Source organism: Vitis riparia, chromosome 5 (genome assembly GCF_004353265.1).
Source record: "Vitis riparia cultivar Riparia Gloire de Montpellier isolate 1030 chromosome 5, EGFV_Vit.rip_1.0, whole genome shotgun sequence".
In the NCBI taxonomy this organism is placed as follows: domain Eukaryota; kingdom Viridiplantae; phylum Streptophyta; class Magnoliopsida; order Vitales; family Vitaceae; genus Vitis; species Vitis riparia.
Window position 1 is genome coordinate 15,621,603 of NC_048435.1, and position 23,603 is coordinate 15,645,205.

The 23,603-nt window shown below is 40.4% G+C and overlaps 1 protein-coding gene across 2 annotated transcripts in view; it reads left to right on the plus strand.

Annotated features, from left to right (window-relative positions):
• Positions 1–23,603, plus strand: part of LOC117913849 (beta-galactosidase 9) — a 153,201-nt gene that overhangs the window by 80,819 nt on the left and 48,779 nt on the right. For both annotated transcript variants that reach the window (XM_034828923.1, XM_034828924.1), the window contains 4 exons: positions 1,883–1,971; positions 8,362–8,467; positions 9,084–9,171; positions 9,322–9,443. In XM_034828923.1, coding sequence (XP_034684814.1) covers positions 1,883–1,971; positions 8,362–8,467; positions 9,084–9,171; positions 9,322–9,443 — 405 coding nt within the window. The remainder of the gene's footprint in view (positions 1–1,882; positions 1,972–8,361; positions 8,468–9,083; positions 9,172–9,321; positions 9,444–23,603) is intronic.

Below are 23,603 nucleotides of genomic sequence, written 5' to 3' on the forward strand. Positions count from 1 at the left end.
GGCAGTTCTATGGAGCAAAATGTGAACCTTAATGGAGATGATAATCTTGTGTTTTTAGATAAAAGAAGATATCGGAGTCTAGTGGGTAAGCTCATTTGTTTGACAATCACCAGACCTGACATTACTTTTTTGGTTAGTACAATGGGCCAGTTCATGGGAGCACCTAAGCAGATTCATTGGGAAGTAGTGCATAGAATCCTAAGGTATCTCAAAGGTAGGGTTATAACTTGGATGGGATAACCCAACTTAACCCAAACCTAACCTGATGTTTGGGCGGGTTTGGGCACCTTATGTAATTCGGGTTGAGCTTAGGTTCATTTTTCTCAACCAGATTTAAATTTGGATAATGCCTCAGGTAACCTGAACCTGACTATATATATATCACTTGCAAAAAAAAAACTCTTTTACTTCTGGTCTTCCATTCTTCAACAGAGAGTAAAAAGTCCTAGCCCTTAAAACTGAAAATACCCACACCATAAGCCCTAGCTCTTGGTGTTGTCGTTGTCGTTCAACGCTGCCACCACCGACCAACGCTGCCACCGCCGTTCAATGCTACCACCACTTTTAAAAGCTTCCATTGTCTCCTTCTTCACATATGTTTTCTTCCATATGCTCCATTGTAGGTATGAAATCCACATGTTTTCATCTCTATCTCAAGTTTTCTTGAATGAGAAAGGTGGTTTTCGAGTCCTTCTTGCTGCTTGTCCTTTAAACTTTTAGTGTTAAGCATGGATTGAATGTGATTTGAATAGGTTAAGCACTTTATCCCTCCTTTCCACAAGCATGAAAAGTGGAATGGAATAGGATTCATTTTTGGGCTATCCATAATAGGGGTAAGAAGCTATAGGCATAGGCAAACAAAGAAAACTCCCTCATTCCATTCCCAATGGGAGTGACAATTATTGTTTTTCATGGGTTTTTTTTTTCCCAATCAGTGTGGGAGTGTAGACAGCAGAATAGATTTCAATGGCAAAGGTATGAACCTGACCAACCTGACCATCATTTAATCAACTCAAGCATAACCCGAATTCAACATGAGTTTAATAATTTGAGCTCAGGTTGGAAGTAGGGTTGTGCCATACTTTGGGTTAATGCATTTCAAGTTTGGGTTAGCTCTCAACTTGACCCAACCCACCAAATTGTAGCCCTACTCAAAGGTCTACTAGTGGGTATCATATCTTTGTTTGTGGTAATTTAGTTACTTAGAGGAGTAAAAAGTAGAATTTAGTAGATCTAATGCTGTAGCAGGATATAGGGCTATGACACATATAATGTGTTTGTGGATTCAAACCTGTTTTAGGAGCTTGGATTTTCTCTTGAAAAGCCCATGACTATGTACGGTGATAATCAAGCTGCTATTCACATTGCCGGTAACCTGATGTTTCATGAAAGAACCAAGCATATTGAAGTGGATTATCATTTATGAGAGAAATTCTGATGAGCAAGAAAATGATAACTCCTTACATCAAATTTGAAGATCAATTGTGTGGTGTGTTTACTAAATCTTTATGAAGAAATCTTTTTTCTGTTACATGTTTTAAGATGGGTCTTAGTAATATATATGCCCTAGCATGAGGGGGAGTGTTAAAGAGTTATTAGTTGTTATTTGATAATGGGTAGTTTAATCCTTTTGTTTTATTTTGTAGAAGTCTATATGTGTTCTGTATTCTTTACTTGAGGAATAATACACTCTTTTCTTTCCCTCACTCAATAGTAATTAATACTGCATGCATTATCCAATAAATTGCAGTGGAAGAAAAAACAGCCTAGCATGCAACATCTCTTGGTTTTTATTTTGTAATGTGTTGAGTTCCTAGATTTAGTATTATTAATATGTTAGTCTTATTATTATTATTATTATTATTTTGTTATTCTTTTTCAGATAAATGCCTGCAACGGATTTTATTGTGATGCCTTTTGGCCAAATTCAGCAAACAAACCCAAACTCTGGACAGAGGATTGGAACGGATGGTATAATGATGCTGTATGATTTAATGTGATGCAGTTCATCATGTTCTAATAGTATTATTTTTAATACATTTGAGCCTATATTCATACACACACACACACATATCTATCTATAATCCACACACATACACACATATAAATATATATATGTCTGTATATATGAATATTCCTACAACTTGGAATTTATAAAAATGAGAATTTGTACCCAAAATCAATTCACAAACAAAAATCATGGAATATTATGAGACCAACTGCATCCCAAGTTGGGTGAACTGGGCTTATCACTTGAAAGTCTATTCCTAGGGGTATCCAACTTATAGCAAAAATGTTTGAGTCCATTTGAGAAAGTTCTCTTCAAACTCTTTTCCTAGAACACAAGTTGACATATTTTCTTTGCATGTTTGTCTATCTTTCCATTCATTTTAGTATTGTTCTTCATTACTTTTCTTGGTTTCCATTAAAATATTTTCTTGTATCACTTTTGTTTCCTCAAGTTTCTCATCCTTTGCTTCTGTGACCTGGCACTTAAGTTAATTGGTAAGGATATTGTTGAACAATCTTGAAATCATAAAATCAGTATCAGAATAGTTTGCCATATTTTACGTGCTTAAGGAATACTTCTCGTCTATCTCATATGGCCAAAGTTATTTGAATTTCTTTCCTACTGAGGGTAACCAACTTCATGTGGATTAAGGGATACCTCTAGGGAATTTAGAAACCTGTTTCCAATGAGAAATTTACAATCATCAAATATTCTAAAGAAATTTGTGTATTTTTCACCTGTTAAGTTACCGGTTTAATCGAAAAACTTAAGTGGTTAAGTTACATGCACCCCAACCCACACATGGTGAGGCAAAATATAGATTGTGGATGGATCACCAATACCAAGTTAAAGTACCAATTTAATTAAAAAGCTTTTGGTAATGGTACAACAATGTATATCTGCGAAGCAATTCCATGTGGAAAATATTTCAAACAGATTAATTGGAATGTTTTCCTCTTAATAAATGAGGATAATCTTTCATATCCATGCCTGATTATGATACTCTTTGCATGCAGCAAGTATCTGTCCATTTGGACCTCTGCTAGTGTTATACCTCGTTAGCATGGTTATCATGAACTTGCAATTTATCTCCATCATATCTTTCTAAATCCTTCTGCATTGCAAACTTCAATCCCAGTAAGTCACCATCATTTAGAACTTGCTACTATGCAGACGCCAAGAGTACAGCTAAGGCCCACCATCCCAACAGTCCATACAATCCAAATTGGGTTGTTCCTTCTGCCTGATTATGATAAATTTTGCATGCAGCAAGCAGCCAAATTGGATCTCTGCTAGAGTCATCCCTTGTCAGCATGGCTATCATGAACTAGGAATTTTCCCACTGTCTTTCTAAATCCTCCTAAATTTGTGCCCTTGCTAACTACAATCTCAATAAATGTCCATAATTTGGCACTTGCTACTATGCAGAAAAGCAAGATTACAGCTAAAGGCCTCCAGCCCAGCTGTCCATACCATCATGAATCAAAATCTCCTTCCTGCTTGACCATGTTGCTTTTGGAAAATCCATGAACGTTGTTGAAAGACAGAGAGAGAAATGCAAGCTGCAGGAGATGAAGGTGATGTGAGGTGATAGAGGCCTTGAAACTCGCCCTATGCCAATCATCTTCCCCGTACTATGGTCCTGCAAGATCACAGATTTATCAGAAAAAGTGATAAAACAGTTAAAAGTGCGAGTTATTTTGCTGATGAAAATAAGATTAAAAGGACACTCGGGGGCATAAAGGACAGAATGGAGAGGTAGGGAAGGGAGAGGATGAGCCAAACCAATACCTTTAGCCATAGTTTGGGAACCATTAGCTAAAGTAACAGTAGGTAAGGCAGAGGTAGTAGTAATAGAGGAGAAAAGGTGTTTATTACCAAAGATATGATCAGATGCTCCGGAATCTAGAATCCATGGGCCAAGAGAAGGAGACTGAGTAAAGTAGACAGAGACATTAAGGGTGATAAAGTAGACCGATCCGGGCAACAGAAGCTGATGTGGCTGCCAGATATTGGAGATAGGCATCATAATCACTACTAGTAAGGGTGATACTTTGAGATGTGGAGCTCGCAGTGGAGTCAGGTCGAGATAGCAGAGGATCAGTTGACTGAGAAATGTGGGCAGTGCGAGGAGGCCGTCCATGTAACTGATAGCAACGATCTCGAGTGTGACCAAGCTTATTACAATAGGTGCACTGAGGACGTTATCCTTGACCCCGATTGCCACTACGTCCTCCTCGAGAGTTAGTCTGAGAGGCTAACACAGATGAATCTGAAGGACCATCAGTCGACAAGGTCTGAGTAGAGGAGAGACGTAAGAGACGAGCGAACACATCATCCAACGATGGTATTGATGGACTAGCAAGAATTTGATCTTGGACAGACTCAAGATCTGGGCGGAGGCCAATGAGGGTTAACACCATAAAGAACTTGTCAATCTATATTTGTTGAGCTTCAGCACCGTTAGTGAAGGACATCAAAGTTAAGAACTCCTCCTTAAGAGATGCAATCCGGCCAATATAAGTAGACAGTTCCATGTCCTACTGTCTCACATGAACAATATCATAAACCACCTTATAAAATCGTTGAATATCATTCGTGTATAATCCTTTAGCCTGAGTCCAAAATTTAAAGCAGGTTTTGTAGACACGAAGATGATGTAAAATTTTGGGATCAACAGATTGCCATAATACGTTGCATAATTGTGCATCGATTTTCTTCCATTGCACTTTGTCAACATCAGGTATAGCATTCTCAGGTGTAACAAGATGATTCTCATAACCTTGTCCCATAAACCAGAGTTCCACGGACGCTGATCAGGAGAAATAATTCTCACTACCAATCAATTTTTCCAATGTGATATTAGGAGATCCAGAGATGACGGATGTAAAAATAGGATTTTTAGTCGCCATATCCGCTTCACCTGAGATTGAATCACGTTTGGATCGAAGAGAGCCCTAAAGGGAGTTTTGATCACAGCTGTGGAAGAAGAACCTGGTATGTCGGGACCCAAACAAAGAAGAAAAGTGACTGGAGATGAAGAAGAGGCCTTCTCAAGGCACACACAGGTCTCGGCCAAGGAAGAGAGTTGCCGTCAGAGGCTGAAGAAGACCTGCGAAGGCTGAAATGCCAAAAAAATGGAGAAGCAGGGTTCAGAGAGGACTGACGGAGGCTTAGAAGTGCAAGACAGCGCCGGACGAGCCTGTTGGTAGAAGCTTGGCACTAGAAAGTGGGCCACGCGCCGGCGCGTGGGATTTAGGCCGCTGAGAAAAACAACGCGTGGGAGGCACGTGGATCGATTTTTGGCTCCGGTGCTTTGAGAAAAGTTGCAGATCTCCTCTTTGCGCTCCTGATGATGTGGTCGGTGTCGGAAATATCGCCAGGAAAAAAAGTCACCGGAAAATATCGTTGGAAAAATGTTAACGGTGATGAGGGTGTTCTGACCACGATATAGTTGACCAGAAAGCTTTGTGAGATGTAAAAGGTGACCGAAATGAAACACAGTCACTGGACGGATTCTCGGAATTAATTACACGGGTAAACCAGAAAGAATAAAGTTTTCTCCCTTGGCTCTGATACCATGTTGAAAGAGAGAGAGAGAAAACCTTAATTCTCATTCATATGATTAACTTCTTACAATAGAGAAATATATATACAATGTTAGGTTGAACTAACTACCATATATGTGACCTATATTAAGAAAGGAAAGAAAGATTGTACACTATAAATACATTATATTCAACAAACGTCAAAAAGGTCACCTAGTTGGGGGAAGGGTATTGCAAGCTAATAGACTTGCTTTTTAGACATGGTAGTGGATGCATATCTAGTGGTGTTGATTCCCTTGGCCCAGTTCAGAATGTACTGTACATGAATAGGGGGCAGGAGAACTGTACTTAAAAGATGACTTATTTCTCCATGTCCACAGGGGTCAATCTTGTCTCAGTGAAAATGCTTTGCAATGGGAATTGATCTGATACGTGATAACGTTCCCTCCAAACTGCATTTGATCCAGCATGCCAAGTCCATTTCTAAAAACTGTTGTGCACAATAATGGGAGCTGATATTTGTACTTTTTGGGGTGTCCTCAATGCTTTCTTTGTTGGTTAAAATACTTTGTTGAGTTGGCATGGTTCTTTTGTGGGTAAGAAGTAAAGGAAGGTTTGGCAAGCAATCCCTTTCTGTTTGTTTTGGATGGTGTGGAAGACCAAGAACAATATTGCTTTCTGTAATGAGGTTTTTTCTATTCAAAAGCTAAAAGGAGAGTTTGTTTGTTTTTTGTGGTATGAGGCTAAGGCATTTGTCGATGAGTGCCCACTGACTTTCGTTGGATTTTTTGGATGGTTGGATAGTGGTTGAGTTTGTTAACGTTCTTTCTATATGCTTGTGGTTGAGCCTTGGTGGCGAAGGACAGTTTGTTATCTTGTATAATGGGGCCTTTTTTTTGCAGCTCTTTTCTTTAATTTAGTTTAATTATTTATTTATCAAAAAATAAATAATTGGAATTAGGTTGGGCCGTGTTTTTTTTTTTTTTCTTTTTTTTGAAGCAAAAATTCATTAATACTAAGTTAGAATTACATGAGAAGGATGAGCAATCCTTCCCATAAGATCTGATGTATAAAATGTCTTCTATATACCACACACAACTACACAAAAGAAACAAGGCTCTGTTGTCCTGAGAAATCAGTGCATCTACAAAAGGAGGCTGAAGCTTTGTTGTAATCAAACTTCTATTTGTACACCAAGTTCCAATAAAGCTGAATAACACTGAGAGGAATGCTCTTGAAATCTGAATAATACAAAGAGGTTGGACTGTGTTATAATATGATATATGTACATAAACAAATTGATGGTAAATTGACATTTTATTACCCCCAGAGAGAGAGAGCAAGAGAGAGAGAGAGAGGGACAATGTGGATACATGGAAGGATGAGATACTCGTCAAGAATACCAAGAAGCAAAATACAGTGCATTCAGGCTAGGGTTCTGTGACATTTACTTTTTACTCTCTTTGGTGTGACTTGGGTCCTACCCTTGATGGTTAGAGGGACTCTCCTTGGATAGCATGATTCCTTTGTAGGCAAGAAGTGCAAAAAGGCATGGAAAGTAGCCGCTTTTATGTCTCTTCTGGATAGTTTGGAAGGAAAGAAACAAAATTGCTTTTGATAATAAGGAGTTGTTGATTCGAAGGCTGCAAAACTCTTTTGATTGTAGTTTCTAGTCTTGGACTAAGTTGTTATAGATGATGAGCCTTTACCTTTAATAAAATTTTTTGATTGGTTGAGCTCTAGGTAACAATGGGTGAGGTTTTTTGTAGTCCCTCTTTTTTTTTTTTTTTTTTTTTTTGGTTCTGACTTCAGGCGCTTGTTGCATACTTCTTGGATGCTTTGGGTCGTCCTTTGGGCATCCTTTTGTTTTTATATATACTATCGTGATTTTACCTATATATAAAAAAGTTCCCTTCAAAAACTTCTGATGAAGAGGCTCCTTGTGGAGCTAGTTGATTAATTTACTGGTTGGTTGGTAGAGTCCTCCAAAGGAAACAACATACTGTCTCTCTAGTGAAGATCCAAGAATTTGTGAATCCATCATCTCATTTCCAAGCACCTTTTCCCCTTATGGACATGCAGGAGATGACAATGGCCGCATTCCCTTCCACAACAAAGCTGTTACTGCTTTCGCAATAGACAAGCCTCCCAAGAAGGTTAGAATTACTTCCTTTGTAATCAAACCAGAACCTATCTTTAGAAAGCTTTATTCACACTATTATTGTGATCTCTGATAACACTCCCAATTTTCATTTGACTTGGATTTCTCAATCACCATCTTTCAAGATTAAGTTTTGGGGTCCCTAAGAGAAGAGGGCTTCATAATGCCATAGCCTCAGCTTGAGTCCTACTGCCTGTGCAAACTTCTGTTCATCCAAGCACAGCTTCCTACATGTCTTCAGTAATCCTGGTATTCATAATTGATCATCCAATCTTCTACCTCAATAGAAAAGAAGTGATAATATGAAAACTGAGGATTGCTGGTGTTTCAAAATTCATATTTACTCAATGTCAAATGAATACATGACACTTACCGAGGTGGCTTAATAGGCTTCATGATATAAACCCTTCACAGAAAGGCTACATAGTTTTGATATTGAAAGTTGTAGTTGTCTCTGCTTTTGCCTCTAAGTTCACATCATGTGTGTGCCCATTTGTGTTTCATTTACAATTACCGGTTTAAAGTTGTTTCTCTACTGGGATCTTTATTTAGTACATATTCTTAGATCTTGATAACCATTTGCATTTATATCAATGGGTTTATAAACAGTGATTCACCTTCTGAGGTTAAATATTTTGAAGGTTTGCATCTTGGGGTGGAAGAACACCTAAGAGACCAGTTGAGGACATCGCATTTGCAGTTGCTCGGTTTTTTCAACGTGGAGGGAGCTTTCATAATTATTATATGGTATAATGTCGAAGTTAATGCTGATTTTGGTGTTAAAGAGATATTTAAGCCAAAATGTAACTTTTAAAAATTATTCAAATATTGAAACCAAGAAATTCTTTAAAAATGAATTGCTTTAGTGATGTTATTTGCTGGATTCAAAGTTTTGGTTTGTTTGCTTTTTTTTTTTTTTTTTTTATTAACAAAATGTTCTATATTTTTACTAAGACAAATAATTTATTAAGTGAAAAAATGAAGACAAATTATAACTATCCTACTAGTGAAACCTAGAAATAAGGGAAGAGTGCAAATAAGAGACCACAAGAGTGACAAGATATGAAAATCAGCGTAGTACCTTTAGAAACCCAAAGAAAGTACGAAGCTTCTGTAGGAAAAAATCCCCTGCAAATGTGCATACTTTTTGTAGGTTTGGGTAAAAATGTAGAAGTAATAGCTTCAATGGGCTAATGAACAGAAGCAATTTCACAATTCCTTTTATATTAGCTAAATTTATCATAACTGCAAAATGTTATTTAGGTAATATCAAAACTTAATGAAAAATTATGTTTTCATACAAAATCTGCACATGCTGCGTACTAACAAGGTAATGCAAGGCTTTTCTGCTGCATGCTTGCAGTATTTTGGTGGGACAAACTTTGGCCGTTCTTCTGGAGGCCCATTCTATGCTACTAGTTATGATTATGATGCTCCCATTGATGAATACGGTGAGTGTTTAAATAACAGAATTCATTCCCAAGTTGGTAACCATTGTTAATAGAGATATCGGTTACTTGTTTTCAAATCTTCTCATCAATATCAATGTTGACATTTCTTATCCAGACCATGTGTTTGAATATAATTTTATTTTAATTTAGGCCTTCTAAGTCAACCTAAGTGGGGACACTTGAAGGAGCTGCATGCTGCTATAAAGCTTTGTGAACCTGCTCTAGTTGCTGTTGATTCACCCCAGTATATCAAATTGGGGCCCATGCAGGAGGTTGGTGTAAAGAGTAAAGTTATATAGAGTTTATGGTATATATATATATATCTATATATATATATATATATTGTTTGCTAGAAATTTTTCTTGGACTTAAAATATATAAAAGGTACTATTTGCTTCATTGTGAATGAGAGGCTTGGTGCAGGATAGGGTTGGGGTGGTGGTGGTTGTTATTGACAATTATCTGGCTAAACATCATACGAAATTCAATTTCCAACCGGCCCCATTTAGGGGAACTTGGTACAACCAAAAAAAGACTTGGTCTATGAAGAATTTCTGAATTCCTTTATTGATTCTTTAGGTACACACCATACACATATATATACACAACTGATTGAATAAGAAAAAATCAATCTAGCTTGATTCTCTCCTAAAATTAGGAAACTGAATCATCCTAAATGATCTCTCCTTCTTTATTCCTAAAATACTTTCCTAAATTAAAAAAACCCTAACTTTGAATGCCAAATTTCAACACTCCCCCTCAAGCTGGAGAATATATATCATATAATCCCAGCTTGCAAGTTAAGTCTTCAAAGTTAGGCCTAGGTAAAGCTTTGGTGAGGATGTCTGCGGTTTGGTGCTTGGTAGGAACATAGTTCAATCTAACCGTCTCACTAGTCACCTTCTCTGTGATGAAGTGTCTGTCAATCTCAACGTGCTTGGTCCTGTCATGATGCACGGGGTTCTTTGCTATGCTTATAGCTGCCTGATTATCACACATCATCAGAATTGGAGATGAACTCGTTTGCCCCAGTTCACTAAGAACCCTTTTTATCCAAATCCCTTCACAGATTCCCTGTGCAAGAGCTCTGTACTCAGCTTCTGCACTACTTCTGGCTACAACTGATTGCTTCTTACTCCTCCAGGTAACAAGATTTCCCCAAACAAAAGAACAATATCCAGAAGTGGACCGCCTGTCAATGATGTTTCCTGCCCAATCCGCATCTGAGTATACTTCAGTGTCACGGTTCTCTGTCTTTCTGAAGAATAGACCTTTCCCTGGTGTCATTTTTAAATATCTAAGAATCCTGTAGACTGCTTCCATGTGTTCCTCAGTGGGGCTGTGCATGAATTGACTTACAGCACTCACTGCAAAGCCAATATCTGGCCGAGTGTGTGAGAGATAAATCAAGCGCCCGACGAGCCGCTGATATCTCCCCCTATCTACCGGTGTACTTTCTTTCTCGATACCAAGTTTCTTCTGACTATCCATAGGAGTATCAATTGGTTTGCATCCAAGCATACCGGTCTCCTTAAGAAGATCGAGTATGTATTTTCTTTGAGAGACTACAATTCCCTTCCTTGATCTAGCCACTTCCATACCAAGGAAATATTTCAAATTTCCAAGGTCTTTAACTTCAAACTCCTCTGACAAATACTTCTTCAAATTCTGTAATTCCTCCATATCATTCCCAGATAGAATAATATCATCAACATAGACTATCAATATGGCCATTTTCCCGGCATGAGACTTCTTGACAAATAGAGTATGATCAGCCTGACCTTGTTTGTAGCCCAGCTTCAGGACTACTTTTGTGAATCTATCAAACCAGGCTCGGGGAGATTGTTTAAGGCCGTACAAGGATTTTTGGAGTTTGCAAACCTGATTCTTTGCCATACTTCCTTCGAAACCAGGTGGTATTTCCATGTAGACTTCCTCTTCTAGGTCACCATTTAGAAACGCATTTTTTATGTCCAGTTGTTGCAAGCACCAATCTTGATTGACAGCCAATGAGAGAAGAATCCTGATAGTGTTCAGTTTTGCAACAGGAGCAAAAGTCTCCTGATAGTCTATCCCATAGGATTGCGTAAACCCTCTAGCTACCAAACGAGCCTTGAATCTCTCGACTGATCCATCTGCTTTGTATTTTATGGTGAAAATCCACTTGCACCCCACGGGCCTCTTCCCAACCGGCAAATCTGTGATAGTCCACGTCCCATTCTTCTCAAGTGCATCAATCTCATCTTGTACTGCCTTCTTCCATTCTGAAATTTTTAATGTCTCTTGTATTGTGTTGGGAACCTGAGTATCATCAAGAGAAGTAGCAAATGCTCTGTAAGATGGTGATAGCCCTTCATATGTAACATAATTCCCAATTGGGTGATCTGTACATCTCCTAACACCCTTCCTCAATGCAATCGGCAGAGTAGAATCATCAATGCTGGGAATTAACACCTCTCCAACCCTATCCTCACCTATGTTCTCTTCAGGAAGACTTGAATTGGAGTCAATATATTGGCCACATGTTGACTGTGATCCGTGCTCTAATTCCTGTCTTTTCCTCCTCCTGATGTAAACTTGTAAGTTCTCATTAGCAAGTTGTGGGGCTATAGGTTGAATAGGCATGGGAGACTGGATGGTCATAGGAGATGGCTGGACTGATGACGGTATGGGTGTGGACAACTCAGTGGGCGCGAATTGAAAAGGATTTGGTGACTCTGAGTGAAAAGAAGGTACACCCTCAAGAAGAGACTCCCAAACTTGATGTTCATTCATGCTCTCCCCCTGAACATGAGATTTGGGATAGAAGAATACATGTTCAAAGAAAGAGACGTCCATGGTGGTGTAAAATCTTTTGTTGGTTGGAGAATAGCATTTGTACCCTTTTTGGGTTGGAGAATACCCTAGGAAAATGCACTTATTCGCTCGAGGAGCAAATTTGCTACGATTTTGAGGATACACATGAATGAATGTCGTGCAACCAAATACTTTGAGTGGTAAATCAGAAGAGGCTACACGGGTGTGAGGAAATTGTTTTAAGAAAAGTTGACGTGGGGATTGAAAGGTAAGCACTCTGGATGGCATACGGTTAATCAAATAAGTAGCTGTGAGAATAGCTTCCCCCCAGAAATAGTTTGGAACATTAGAGGAAAACATAAGGCACCGGGCAACCTCCAAGAGATGTCTATTCTTGCGTTCAGCCACCCCATTTTGTTGTGGGGTGTCAACGCAAGAACTTATGTGGATAATGCCGTGATTTTGAAGATAAGTACTGAGACTACTAGTAAAGTATTCCTTTGCATTATCTGACTTGAGGACTTGAATTTTGGAATTGAATTGATTTTGAACCATAAGATGGAAGGTTTGAAAAATGTGCCCGACCTCTGACTTTTCTTTCATAAGGAAAACCCATGTTACCCGTGTATGATCATCAACGAATGTCACAAACCATCGAGTGCCAGAAATATTTTTTATCCGGGAGGGACCCCACACATCACTATGTACTAGAGAGAAAACAGTCGAAGGTTTGTATGGGATTTGAGGATAGACTGTTCGAGTATGCTTTGCAAACTGACAAATTTCACAGTGATAAGATGCTGGATTTTTATTGATAAATAATTTGGGAAACAATTTTGCAAGGTAAACAAAGCTAGGATGACCAAGGCGATAGTGTAACATTATAATCTCACTATCTTTATTGACCTTAGAATTTGACACAGAATTGAAAGACTCTAACATACTCTGAGACTGTACGCAACTTGCTTGAGAAACTTGGTTTGAGAATTGACCACATGAGAGGAGGTAGAGCCCGGAACACAGTTCAGCACTGCCAATCATCTTCCCCGATTTCAAGTCCTGAAAAACACACAAGTTTGGATAAAATTTAGTAACACATTGGAGATCACGGGCCAATTTGCTAATGGACAAAAGATTACAATCCAAGTTTGGAACATGGAGAACAGAGTCAAGATACAAGTCTTTAGTAAGTTTTATAGAACCTGTCCCGGCAATTTTTGACTTTGAACCATCAGCAATATGGACGGATGAATGACCATTACTTGGCTTGTAATTTTGAAGAATGGTAGCATCTCCTGTCATGTGATCAGAAGCACCTGTGTCCACTATCCACGACTTCATTCCTCCTCGATTAGCAGTGAAGGCTACACCGGTAGTACTGCCACTGCCAACCTGGCTTAATAGTTTCTGTAGCATCTCCATCTGCTCTTTGTTGAATGGACTCGGCTCGGGAACAGAGGTGCTCTCAGAGTTGGCAGCCACGTGTGCTCTGCCATCTCTGTCAGACCGTGGCTTTGGTTTCCAATCAGCTGGTTTGCCATGAAGCTTCCAGCAAGTCTCCTTATAATGGCCTGGTTTCTTACAATAATCACACCAAGGCCTATCCCGTTTCTGACGATCTCCACCACTACTATTAAATGACCGAGTCGCAAGGGCAGAGGCATCCAATGTTGGGGCAGGTTGCTCTTTGGATCCCATCATCACTTTCTTTCTACTTTCTTCACGCCTAACCTCTGAAAAAGCCTCCCTGAGACTTGGCAGGGGTTTAATGCCCATGATTCGGCCTCTAACATCATCCAATTCCCTGTTTAGTCCTAGGAAAAACTTGAACAGTCTCTTTTGTTCCACGATTTTCCTGTATGTTGCTGCATCATCAGGACATTTCCATGAGTGAGTCTCGAATAAGTCAAGGTGCTGCCAATACCTTGTGAGTGTGTTGTAATACTGAGTAACTGTCTGCTCTCCTTGGCGGAAGTCATGTAGGGCTGATTCAACCTGAAAAAGTTCTGAAATATTTTCAGAACTTGAGTAAGTTTCTTTGGCTGCATCCCATATGTCCTTTGCAGTCCTAAACAGCAAGAAATTTTCACCTATGTCATTATTCATGGAATTGATAAGCCATGACATGATCATGCTGTTTTCAATCTTCCACTTCCTGAAACCCGGTTCTGTAGTTTCTGGCATGACTGCTTCTCCAGTGAGGTACTCATCCTTTCCTTTACCGCAAATGAACAACAACACAGATTGTGACCACTGTAAGTAGTTATGGCCATTTAATTTGTGTCCTGTGATGAGAATAGGAGAAGAATCACTACCACCAAGGTTTGGAATTTCAGATCTGCCTCCTAATTCTGGTGACGTGACGCTGGATACTTGTGATGATGCCATTCCGTATTTCGTCATGGATCGGAAAGGTAGAAGAACACTTCCCAAGGCACGTGCAGGGATTGGAGTTGAGGAAAAATAGCCGGAGGACGTCGGAAAAGCTGATCGGAGGGCTCGCGGAGGCAAAAAGACCCCAAAAGAGGCACGTGCAGGGCTTGGATAGCAGAAACAGGTACGTAGGGTGGCTGGTCGGCGTCAGGCGAGCTTGGAGTAGGAAGCGCGTCGTCGGAAAGTGGCTCACGCGCCCTCACGCGCCGGCGCGTGAGATGCAGTCGCCGGCCGGAAAAACGCGCGTGGGCGGCGCGTGGATGGTTTTCTGGCTCCGGTGTTTTTGGAAAAGTTGTAGATCTCCTCCAGACGCTCCTTGCGGTGTGAAAAAAAACCGTCGCCGGAAAAGTTCGCCGGCGGTGAATGTTTTTCTGACGACGATTACCGACCGGAAAGCGTTTTCTCCCTTGGCTCTGAGAACAGGGACTGATGACCGGAATGAGAGATGGTCGGATTGAGAGATGGCCAGAGAGATTTGGCCGGAATGAATGATGGCCTGAATACGAGGTGGCCAGAAGGGATTAGGGTTTCAGAAAACTGGCTCTGATACCATGAAGAATTTCTGAATTCCTTTATTGATTCTTTAGGTACACACCATACACATATATATACACAACTGATTGAATAAGAAAAAATCAATCTAGCTTGATTCTCTCCTAAAATTAGGAAACTGAATCATCCTAAATGATCTCTCCTTCTTTATTCCTAAAATACTTTCCTAAATTAAAAAAACCCTAACTTTGAATGCCAAATTTCAACAGTCTATTATTTTTAACATAGTTTGAAAAAGCTTCTCTAAATTCTTGCGTGGTAATGGATAATTAATCCGTTTTTAGAATGATTTATGGTGAGGCGATACCCTTCTATTAACTTTATCTTTATCTTCACCTCCTACCTAAAGTAAGGGGTTTCCTATTGCTAATCTCTTTTCTTTCTCCTATGATTCCTTTCTTGGAATTCAACTTCGATAGAAATTTGAGGACTAAGATATTAATGACCTCTTATCCCTTTTATTGTCCCTTGTAGAACACCTTTTGTTAGCTTCATATTTGCTGAAGCATTATATACATTGTGAACTTAAATCCTAACAACTTAAGCTTTTAGGAAAATTAGTAGCTCAAGATGGTATTAGAGCTTCAATTAATTGTGGGTCTTGGGTTCTAATCCAACTAGCATCTATTTATTTATCTAATTATTTTGATCAGAAAAATGTGATTTGTTTGCCTCTAATGCGGTCTTCGTCTTGCACAATGGGTATGAGACTACACATGTGGGGGGTTGGGGGTTTGTTTGAGAATGATATATGTCATGGGCTCAAATCCTAACAGCATAGACTTTTAGGAAAATTAGTAGCTCAACAATGTTCCTTGTGGCCTATAACTCTGTTTAAACTTTTAAGTTACATTAGCAGCTTAATATGGTATTAGAGCCTTTGTTTTCAGGAGAATATGAGTTTGAATCTGACCGCTTGTTTATTTTCCCTATTTATTGAGAATATATTCTAATTTACAGAAGGCTGCCCTTGAGGCATGATGTTACAACTTTAACTTTTAGCTAAAAATTAGTAGTAACACCTCTGTCTGCCTTTTATCTTAGATGAGAGTTGTTAGATGCTGGATTTTGGTTGTCTTTGCTTCTTTGCTTTTGCTTTCTTTCAAAAATTGATACATATATTTCTTTTTTCCCTTGAGTAAAGTTTATCATGAATTTTTAGACTTCTCTAGAATTGAAAGCCTTTGGTTGAGAATTGTATATTGAGCTTGGAGAGTGAGATATTTGTGGACCATCTTTTTTCCGTAGCTTTTTTGGAATTGGATTTTTGCTGAAGGTAGGTTTTCTTGGCTCAGTGCATGGCCTGCCCCCAGAGACATTCCAGATATATTGGTTATCTCCTTCTAGATCTTTGAGAGAAGATCTAGAGGGGGAGCATTTTAGAGGAAGGCAATCCTTACTACCTTGTAGGTTCTCTAACTTGAGAAGAATATTGGAATATTTGAGGACTAAGGCAGGTTTGTGGTTGACTTGCGAACAGTATTTGATATCTCAATGTTCTTTGGATGTTTGTAATGAAAGAGTTTATTGGTATTGCCTTTAGCATCAGCCTACTAGATTGGAATGCCTTCCACTTGGAACTGGTGGTTGTTAGGTTGAATGTTCTCATTATCAAATGGAAGTCTTGAGCTTAACTTTGGCCTACAGCAGAGGGGTATTAGTGGCCTTTTTAGAGATCATAGGAGGGGAATTGTTGCAACTTTCTTCAAGTCAATTGGTTTTGAATTTGACATTAAGGTGGGGATACTTACATCAATGGAAGGCCTTAAATAGGTGAAATCTTTGGGTGTTTTGAACATTGTGGTGGATAGATATTCAGCAAATATGCTTTTGTGGAGAACTAGGGTTATGTAACCATTGGTTGTGGAAATGTGATTGCAAATTTGTTTGAAAGTTTAGATTGACAAAGTTTTATAGACCTTCTTCCTTACCTGGTGTTGGTTTTAGAAGCCATGCAAAAGGAATTTTAAAACAAGAATTCATATATATAACTCACTTGAAATCATGTGGTTCAAGCTAATAAAGAGAATTACCTAGTTCGTTCTTTGGAGAAGAGTCCTTTGTAGAGGTTGTTAAGAAGAATATGGTCCAGAAGGGTTTTGAAGCCTGGCTTTACATTGGGGAGAGTGAGGTATTGAAAGGGGAGGATTACTTCAAGCGTTGTCTAGTGGGAAGTCTTAGTGAAGCTTTTTGCTCAGCGACAAAGTTGTGGGCATTGAAGAATTGGCCTTTTGGTCAATGGGCACTGAAGAAGGACCTCATGGTCCTAGTATTTAGGAGAGCTCTTCTCTTGTTTGATTTCAAAGATTATAGTGAGGTAGAGAGAGTTCTCTTTAGAGGCTCAAGGAGGTTCGATGGAAGAATCTTGCAATTATCATGGTAGACGTCGGAGATTGGGTGTGTGGTAAAAGAAGGGTCCATTAAGGAAGCATGGGTGAAAGTGTTGGGTTTGCCTCTATATCTGTGGGGTTGGTAGGTGTTCTTGAAGATTGGGAATGTTTGTGGTGATTTTGTCACAGTGGATGTGGATATAACTTATTCAACCCACATGCAGTTGACAAGGATTTTGGTGAAGTTGGACGGGAGAGTCTTACCAGAGCCTTTGCAAGTGGTGGTGGGTTCGTCTACATTTTCTTTACAGTTGTGGTGGGAGGTTCCTCCTAGGTTCTCGAAGGTGGTTTCGAGAAATTGCAATTGTGGAACTTCAGTTTTGGAGGTTAGGGGTGATGAGGGGGGATCTTCATGCGTTGGGTTAGAAGGAGGGGAAGAGCTTTGTTTTGTGCAGGCAGAAAAGGGTGTTGTGTTGTTTGCAGAAGGTAGACGAGATAGGGTAGGTGAAGCTATAAACTTCAACCCTATTGTAGGCGTTGCATGAGTTGGATGGGTAGGAGTGAGGGGGGACTATCCTCCTACAGTCAGTAAAGACAGACAAGATGGGACGACTTTTAAAGGGTTTTCTAGTGGGCCTTTTAGTAGGTCTCCTAGTTGGGAAGTGAAGGGGCTTCAAGAGGCTCGTAAGGCTAGTGAGCTTGTTTTAGTAAAGGCCCTTTTGGCTATTGGACCTAAGTTGGGGCCAAAGAGGGGTCGGGCCCAAGAAAGAGGGGGCTTTTATAAGGAGGAAGTAGGGATGTTTTTTATTAAGTGTGGGTCAGTAGACAATTCTCTAGGGCTTATTGTTGGAGTTTTTCCATCTCCAAAGAGTAAAGAGATATGTCATCGACTCCGCGAGTGGCGTGCACTGATGAAGTGCTGCAAAAGAAGGCCTCAAGGTACCCTACTCTTTTGTCTTCTCCTTTGGTTCCTTTTTTAGGGTGGGGGGTAGGTTGTTACAGGCTTAGAGTTCTAACATAGCGGCATGGCCCATGTAGCGACCCCATTGGGCAAAAATCAAAGGGCCTAGCCTACACGCCATGCATTTCGATGCCACTATGCTGGTTGGTTTCATCTTGTCATCGACTCATCAGGGGAACGACTCCAACTCCCGAGTAGTTTGTGTATGAGTGGTCAAACTCCTATTCATTGTCAAGTCCTTGACTAGCAACAAGCTCCCCAAACTTAACTGGGTCGGCCTAGCTAAACTTTGAAAAAGCTTCCAACATCACTTACATGCCTTCTCCCTAAAGCAATTCCCATTTCACTATGCTCAAATCGGCCAACATACTAGTCTTGATTAGCACCTTTGCTACGGTCGTAGACACCAAACAAACAGTCCGTGGCACTCTCCCCCACCCAATCTCTTGCACGCCCTCGTGCAAGGCTTCATGTCTTCACCAAATGATGTCCTCGAATGTTGCTACTCCCTACGAGTCATTAATTACCAAAGGTCCGTTGCTGACGCCCATTGGACCGAAGGTGATGTCCACTCACCTTGGACACGACATTCACTCATCGTGTTAACCCGGTAACACCTTGGAAGTGCATCCCTAACACCAACTTCCACCCCTAGTAGGCGACACACCCTTGCACGCTACTTGAACAGCGACACCTCATGATTTGAAGGCACCCATACTCCCCTCATGGGTCCTCATAAGTGTAGCTTCAATACATGCCACAATGTCCACCTTCGTACTATCACAATGTTAGGCTTCATAGGCTACTTGTATTGTCATCAGGAGAGATAACTCATCGGCTAAAGATCATCAGAAAGGAACACTACTATGCTCGACCACCTTTTGGGAGCACTGTTATGCTCGACCTTATGCCTAGCTCTAATACCACTTGTCATGAGCCTAGAGTTATAACGCAACAGCACGGCTCCTGCGGTGACCCCATTAGGTAAGAATCAAGGGGCTCAGCCTACACGTCATGCATTTCAATGCCACTATGCTGACTGGTTTTATCCTACTATGGACTCATCAAGGGAATGACTCCAACTCTTGAACAGTTTGTGTATGAGTGGCCAAGCTTTTCTTTATTGCCAACTCCTTGACTAGCGACAAGCTCCCCAAACTTAACTAGGTCGGCCTACTTGAACTCTGAAGAAGCTTCCAACATCACTTACATGCCATTTCCCTAGAGCAATTCCCATTTTGTGATGCTCAAACCAGCCAACATATTAGTCTTGATCAGCACTTTTGCTATGGTCATGGACACCAAACAAGCAGTTCGTGACAGGGTGGTCTCTTCTTGTACTTATTGTTGGGATTGGGTTTTTTGTGGGAACTATGTGTCCAATGCCGATGTGGTCACTGGGGAAATGGAAGGAGAGGTCTTTCAGTAGTCATTGAGGATTTTATGAGCATACGGGAGTGTAGTGGGGTATGGGTTTGGTGCAAATAGGGAAATGGAGGAGTCTAGTTTTGGGGAAGGAATTTCTGAAGGACGTTGTGAGGCAGAGAGGCTAGTTGTTGATGACTAGTCCATCAATTGCCTTGCCTAGTTTAATGATTTTCTGGGAATGCCTATGAAGGGTTTTGAGGGGGAAATTTTAGCTAGTTTGAAGGAAATGAAAATGAGGAAAGAGTAGAGGGCTCTAGTGGCAACTGGCGGTAGGGTCAAGGGTGGCTCCTCAAGGTTTGAGAGGGAGCTTAAAAGGTTGGAATGTTTTGTAAATTATAGAGCCTCCAGTGGTTGAAGAAGATAGATGAGAGAGGGTGGGAATGCTGATGCAGATTCTATATGAAGCTAAGAATTTTGTCTTGGAACGTGAAAGGGGCAAATGGCTTTAATAAGAGGAAAGTAATCAAGTTTATGGTTAAATTGTAGATGACAGATTTGGTTTGTCGGCAAGAGACCAAGATTTAGGAGATGACTAAAGGGTTGGTTAGCTCTCTTCGTGTAGGCACAACTAGGTGGGGTGGGGGGGGTGTGTGTGTTCCTGATTTTTTAGGATAACAGGGTGCTTGAGTTGATTCGAATGGAGGTTGGAGAGTTCTTAGTTTCTTGTCAATTGAAGACTTGCGAGGATGGTTTTTGTTAGGTCTTTTCTAGGGTGTATGGCCCAATTACGAGTAGATATAAAGAGGCTTTCTGGTATGGACTGGGGGTTGTTAGGGGTTTGTAGCAAGACCCTTGGTGTGTAGGGGAAGATTTCAACTTGATCAGATTTCCTATGGAGTAGAATAGGAACTCAAGACTGACTTGAGACATGAGAAGATTCTCGGAGTTAATAGAGGAGATGAAGTTGAGGGACCTTCCCTTGTAGGGTGGTAGTTTCACTTGGAGGGGGCTTGAATTATCAATCTCAATCAAGATTAGATAGAGTTTTAGTTTCTGAGGGGTGGGATAGCCATTTCTATGGGGTAGTTAAGTGTCTTCTCCTTAGGCTTATCTTTGATCATCATCCTGTTATGTTGGATGGGGGAGGTTTAAGGAGAAGCCCTACCTTTTTCAGATTCAAGAATATGTTGTTGGGGGTGGAGGGCTTCAAAGATTTGTTGAGAAATAGATGGATGGGGATTTAAGTGCACGACTCTTCCAGTTTTTGTTTGACTGAGAAATTGAAGGCTCTAAAGCCCACAGAAAGGAGTTGGTGTTGAATTAAGTGGCCTTTTAGGATTCAAAGGAAGGGACTAAGCCCATGACATTAGAGGAACGAAATGCTAGGCAGCTAACTAGGGAGGAGTTCAAGAAGTGGATTACGTTGGAAGAAGTTTCCTGGAGACAAAAGTCTCGAGAGCTCTGGTTGAAGGAGGCGACAAAAACATTGGTTTCTTCCACAAAATGGCTAATGCGCATAGGAGAAGGAGTTCTCTAATCATAATTAAAATTAATGATCACTGGGTTTGTGGGGAGAGAAAGATCAAAAAGGGTGTGGTCCAAGCTTTTCAGCCCTTGTCATGTGAGAATGGAGACCTAGTTGTACGAGGCTGACCTTTGATGTGTTAGGGGATGCAGAGGTAGCCTTGTTGGAGGAGCCCCTCTTTGAGGTTGAGGGGTTCAATGCCCTCTTAGACCTTAGTGGAGATAAAGCTCTAGGCCTTGATGGTTTTTCTTTGCCTTTTTGGTAGTTCAACTGGAACTTTGTGAAAGATGAGGTGATGAAGGTTTTTAGGGAGTTCCATGAGCATGGCAGATTTGTGAAGAGTTTGAATACTTTTTTTTTTTTTTTGTGCTTATTCCGAAGAAAAGGGGGCTAAGGACCTAAAAGACTTTAGGCCAATAAGTTTAGTGGGTAGTATCTACAAGTTGCTAGCTAAAGTGCTAGCAAACAGATAAAAGAAGGTTATAGGAAAGGTTGTCTTGTTCCCAGAAGGCAAATTCCGGATGTTTCTTTGATAGCTAATGAGGTTATTGACTCATTGTTGAAGAGGAATGCTTGTGGTGTAATTTGTAAGCTGGAAATGGAGAAGGCCTACGATCGCATCTATTGGGATTTTTTTATTTTTTATTTTTGGTTCTTAACAAGATGAGATTCGATGATAAGTGGATTAGATGTATTAGATGGTGTATTTTCTATTGTGAGCTTATCAATTTTTGTTAATGACTCTTTGACAGATTTCTTTCATAGCTCTCGGGGATTGAGATAAGGGGATCCTCTCTCACCTTACTTATTTGTGATTATCATGGAGGCTCTTAGTTGTTTGCTAAAAATGGCTAACTTTGGTGGCTTTTTGTTCGAATGGTGGGTGAGTGATAGAGATAGGGAAGGGGTGGAGGTGTCTCATTTGTTGTTTGCGGATGATACCTTAGTTTTTTGTGAGCCATCTCATGATCAATTGACATACTTGTGTTTGTTGCTTACATGGTTTGAGGCCATTTTAGGGTTAAAGGTTAATATGGAAAAAAGTAAGCTAATTCAGGTGGGGAGCATGGAGAATGTAGAAAAGCTTGCTCAAGAGTTTGGGTGAAGGGTTGGTGTCCTTCCTTCTTCGTATTTGGGTCTCCCGCTAGGTGCTCCTTTTAAGTTTGTCTCAGTTTGGGATGGTGTGGAGGAGAGGTTGCGCAAAAGACTAGCTCTATGGAAGAGGTAATACGCATCCAAAGGCAAGAGATTCACTCTAATCCAGAACACTCTCTCCAACATGCAAATTTATTTTATGTCCCTCTTTTGTATACTGAGGATTGTCAAGATTAGGCTAGAGCAAATCCAAAAGGATTTCCTTTGGGGTGAAAGGGTTTTGGAGCAAAAACCTCATTTGATTCAGTGGGCCATTATCAGTTCTGATAAAAGCAAGGACGGCTGGGGGTGAAGCACTTGTCGATCCTCAATAGAGCTTCGTTGTGCAAGTGGAGTTGGCGTTATGTGGCGGAAATGAGGGCTTATTGGCAAAAAGTCATCAACAGAAAGTACGGGGAAAATGAGGTAGGGTAGGGATCCTGTGAAGTGAGAGAAGGGAATGAGACTTCTTAGGAAGCAAAGTGGCTTTCTCTATGAGTAATGGGCGGAAGGTGAGATTTTGGTTAGATAAGTGGTGTGGAGACGAACCGCTTAGATCTTCTTTCCCTTCTTTATTTGCTTTAGCCACTTCCAAAGAGGCTTGGGTGGTAGATGTTTGGAGCCCTTCTTTTGATGGGGGCTATTGGGCTCCTCACTTCTAAGAGGCTCAATGATTGGGAGGTGGAATTGGTCGAAAGGTTTTTCATGAGATTATAAAGGTGGAGGGTGAGTAGTGATGAGGAGGATAGATTGGTGTGGGTAGGAGAGAAGTGTGGAAATTTTTTTGTTAAAGCCCTATACAAGGTTTTGGAGAATTTCCTAATTGCAGTCATTTGGAATTCTTGGATGCCACCTAAGATTAGCTTCTTTGCATGGGAGGCTACTTGGATAAAGTCTTAACCTTGGGTCTTTTAAAGAGGAGAGGTGGTCAATGGCAAACAAATGTTTTCTTTGTCATGAGGAGAAAGAATTGATTGATCACATTCTCATCCATTGTGACAAGACTCGGGTTGTTTGGCATCTTTTGTTTTCCTTGTTTGGTGTGTCTTGGGTGTTGCCTTCTTCAAAGAGAGAGTTACTCTTAAGTTGGCACGGGTCCTTTGTGGGTAGGAAAAGGAAGAAGGTTTGGCGGGCTGCTCCTTTGTATCCGTTTTAGATGGTCTAGAAAGAAAGGAACAGTGGAGTGGTTGATAACAAAGAGTTGTCTAACCAAGGGAGTAAACTTGTTTTTCTTTGTAATCTTTGGGTGTGGTCCAAATTGTGTATAGTTTCAGGTTCCTCCTTTATTATAGATTTTGTGGATTGGTTAGGGGCTCGTTGAAGGGTGTTGTTT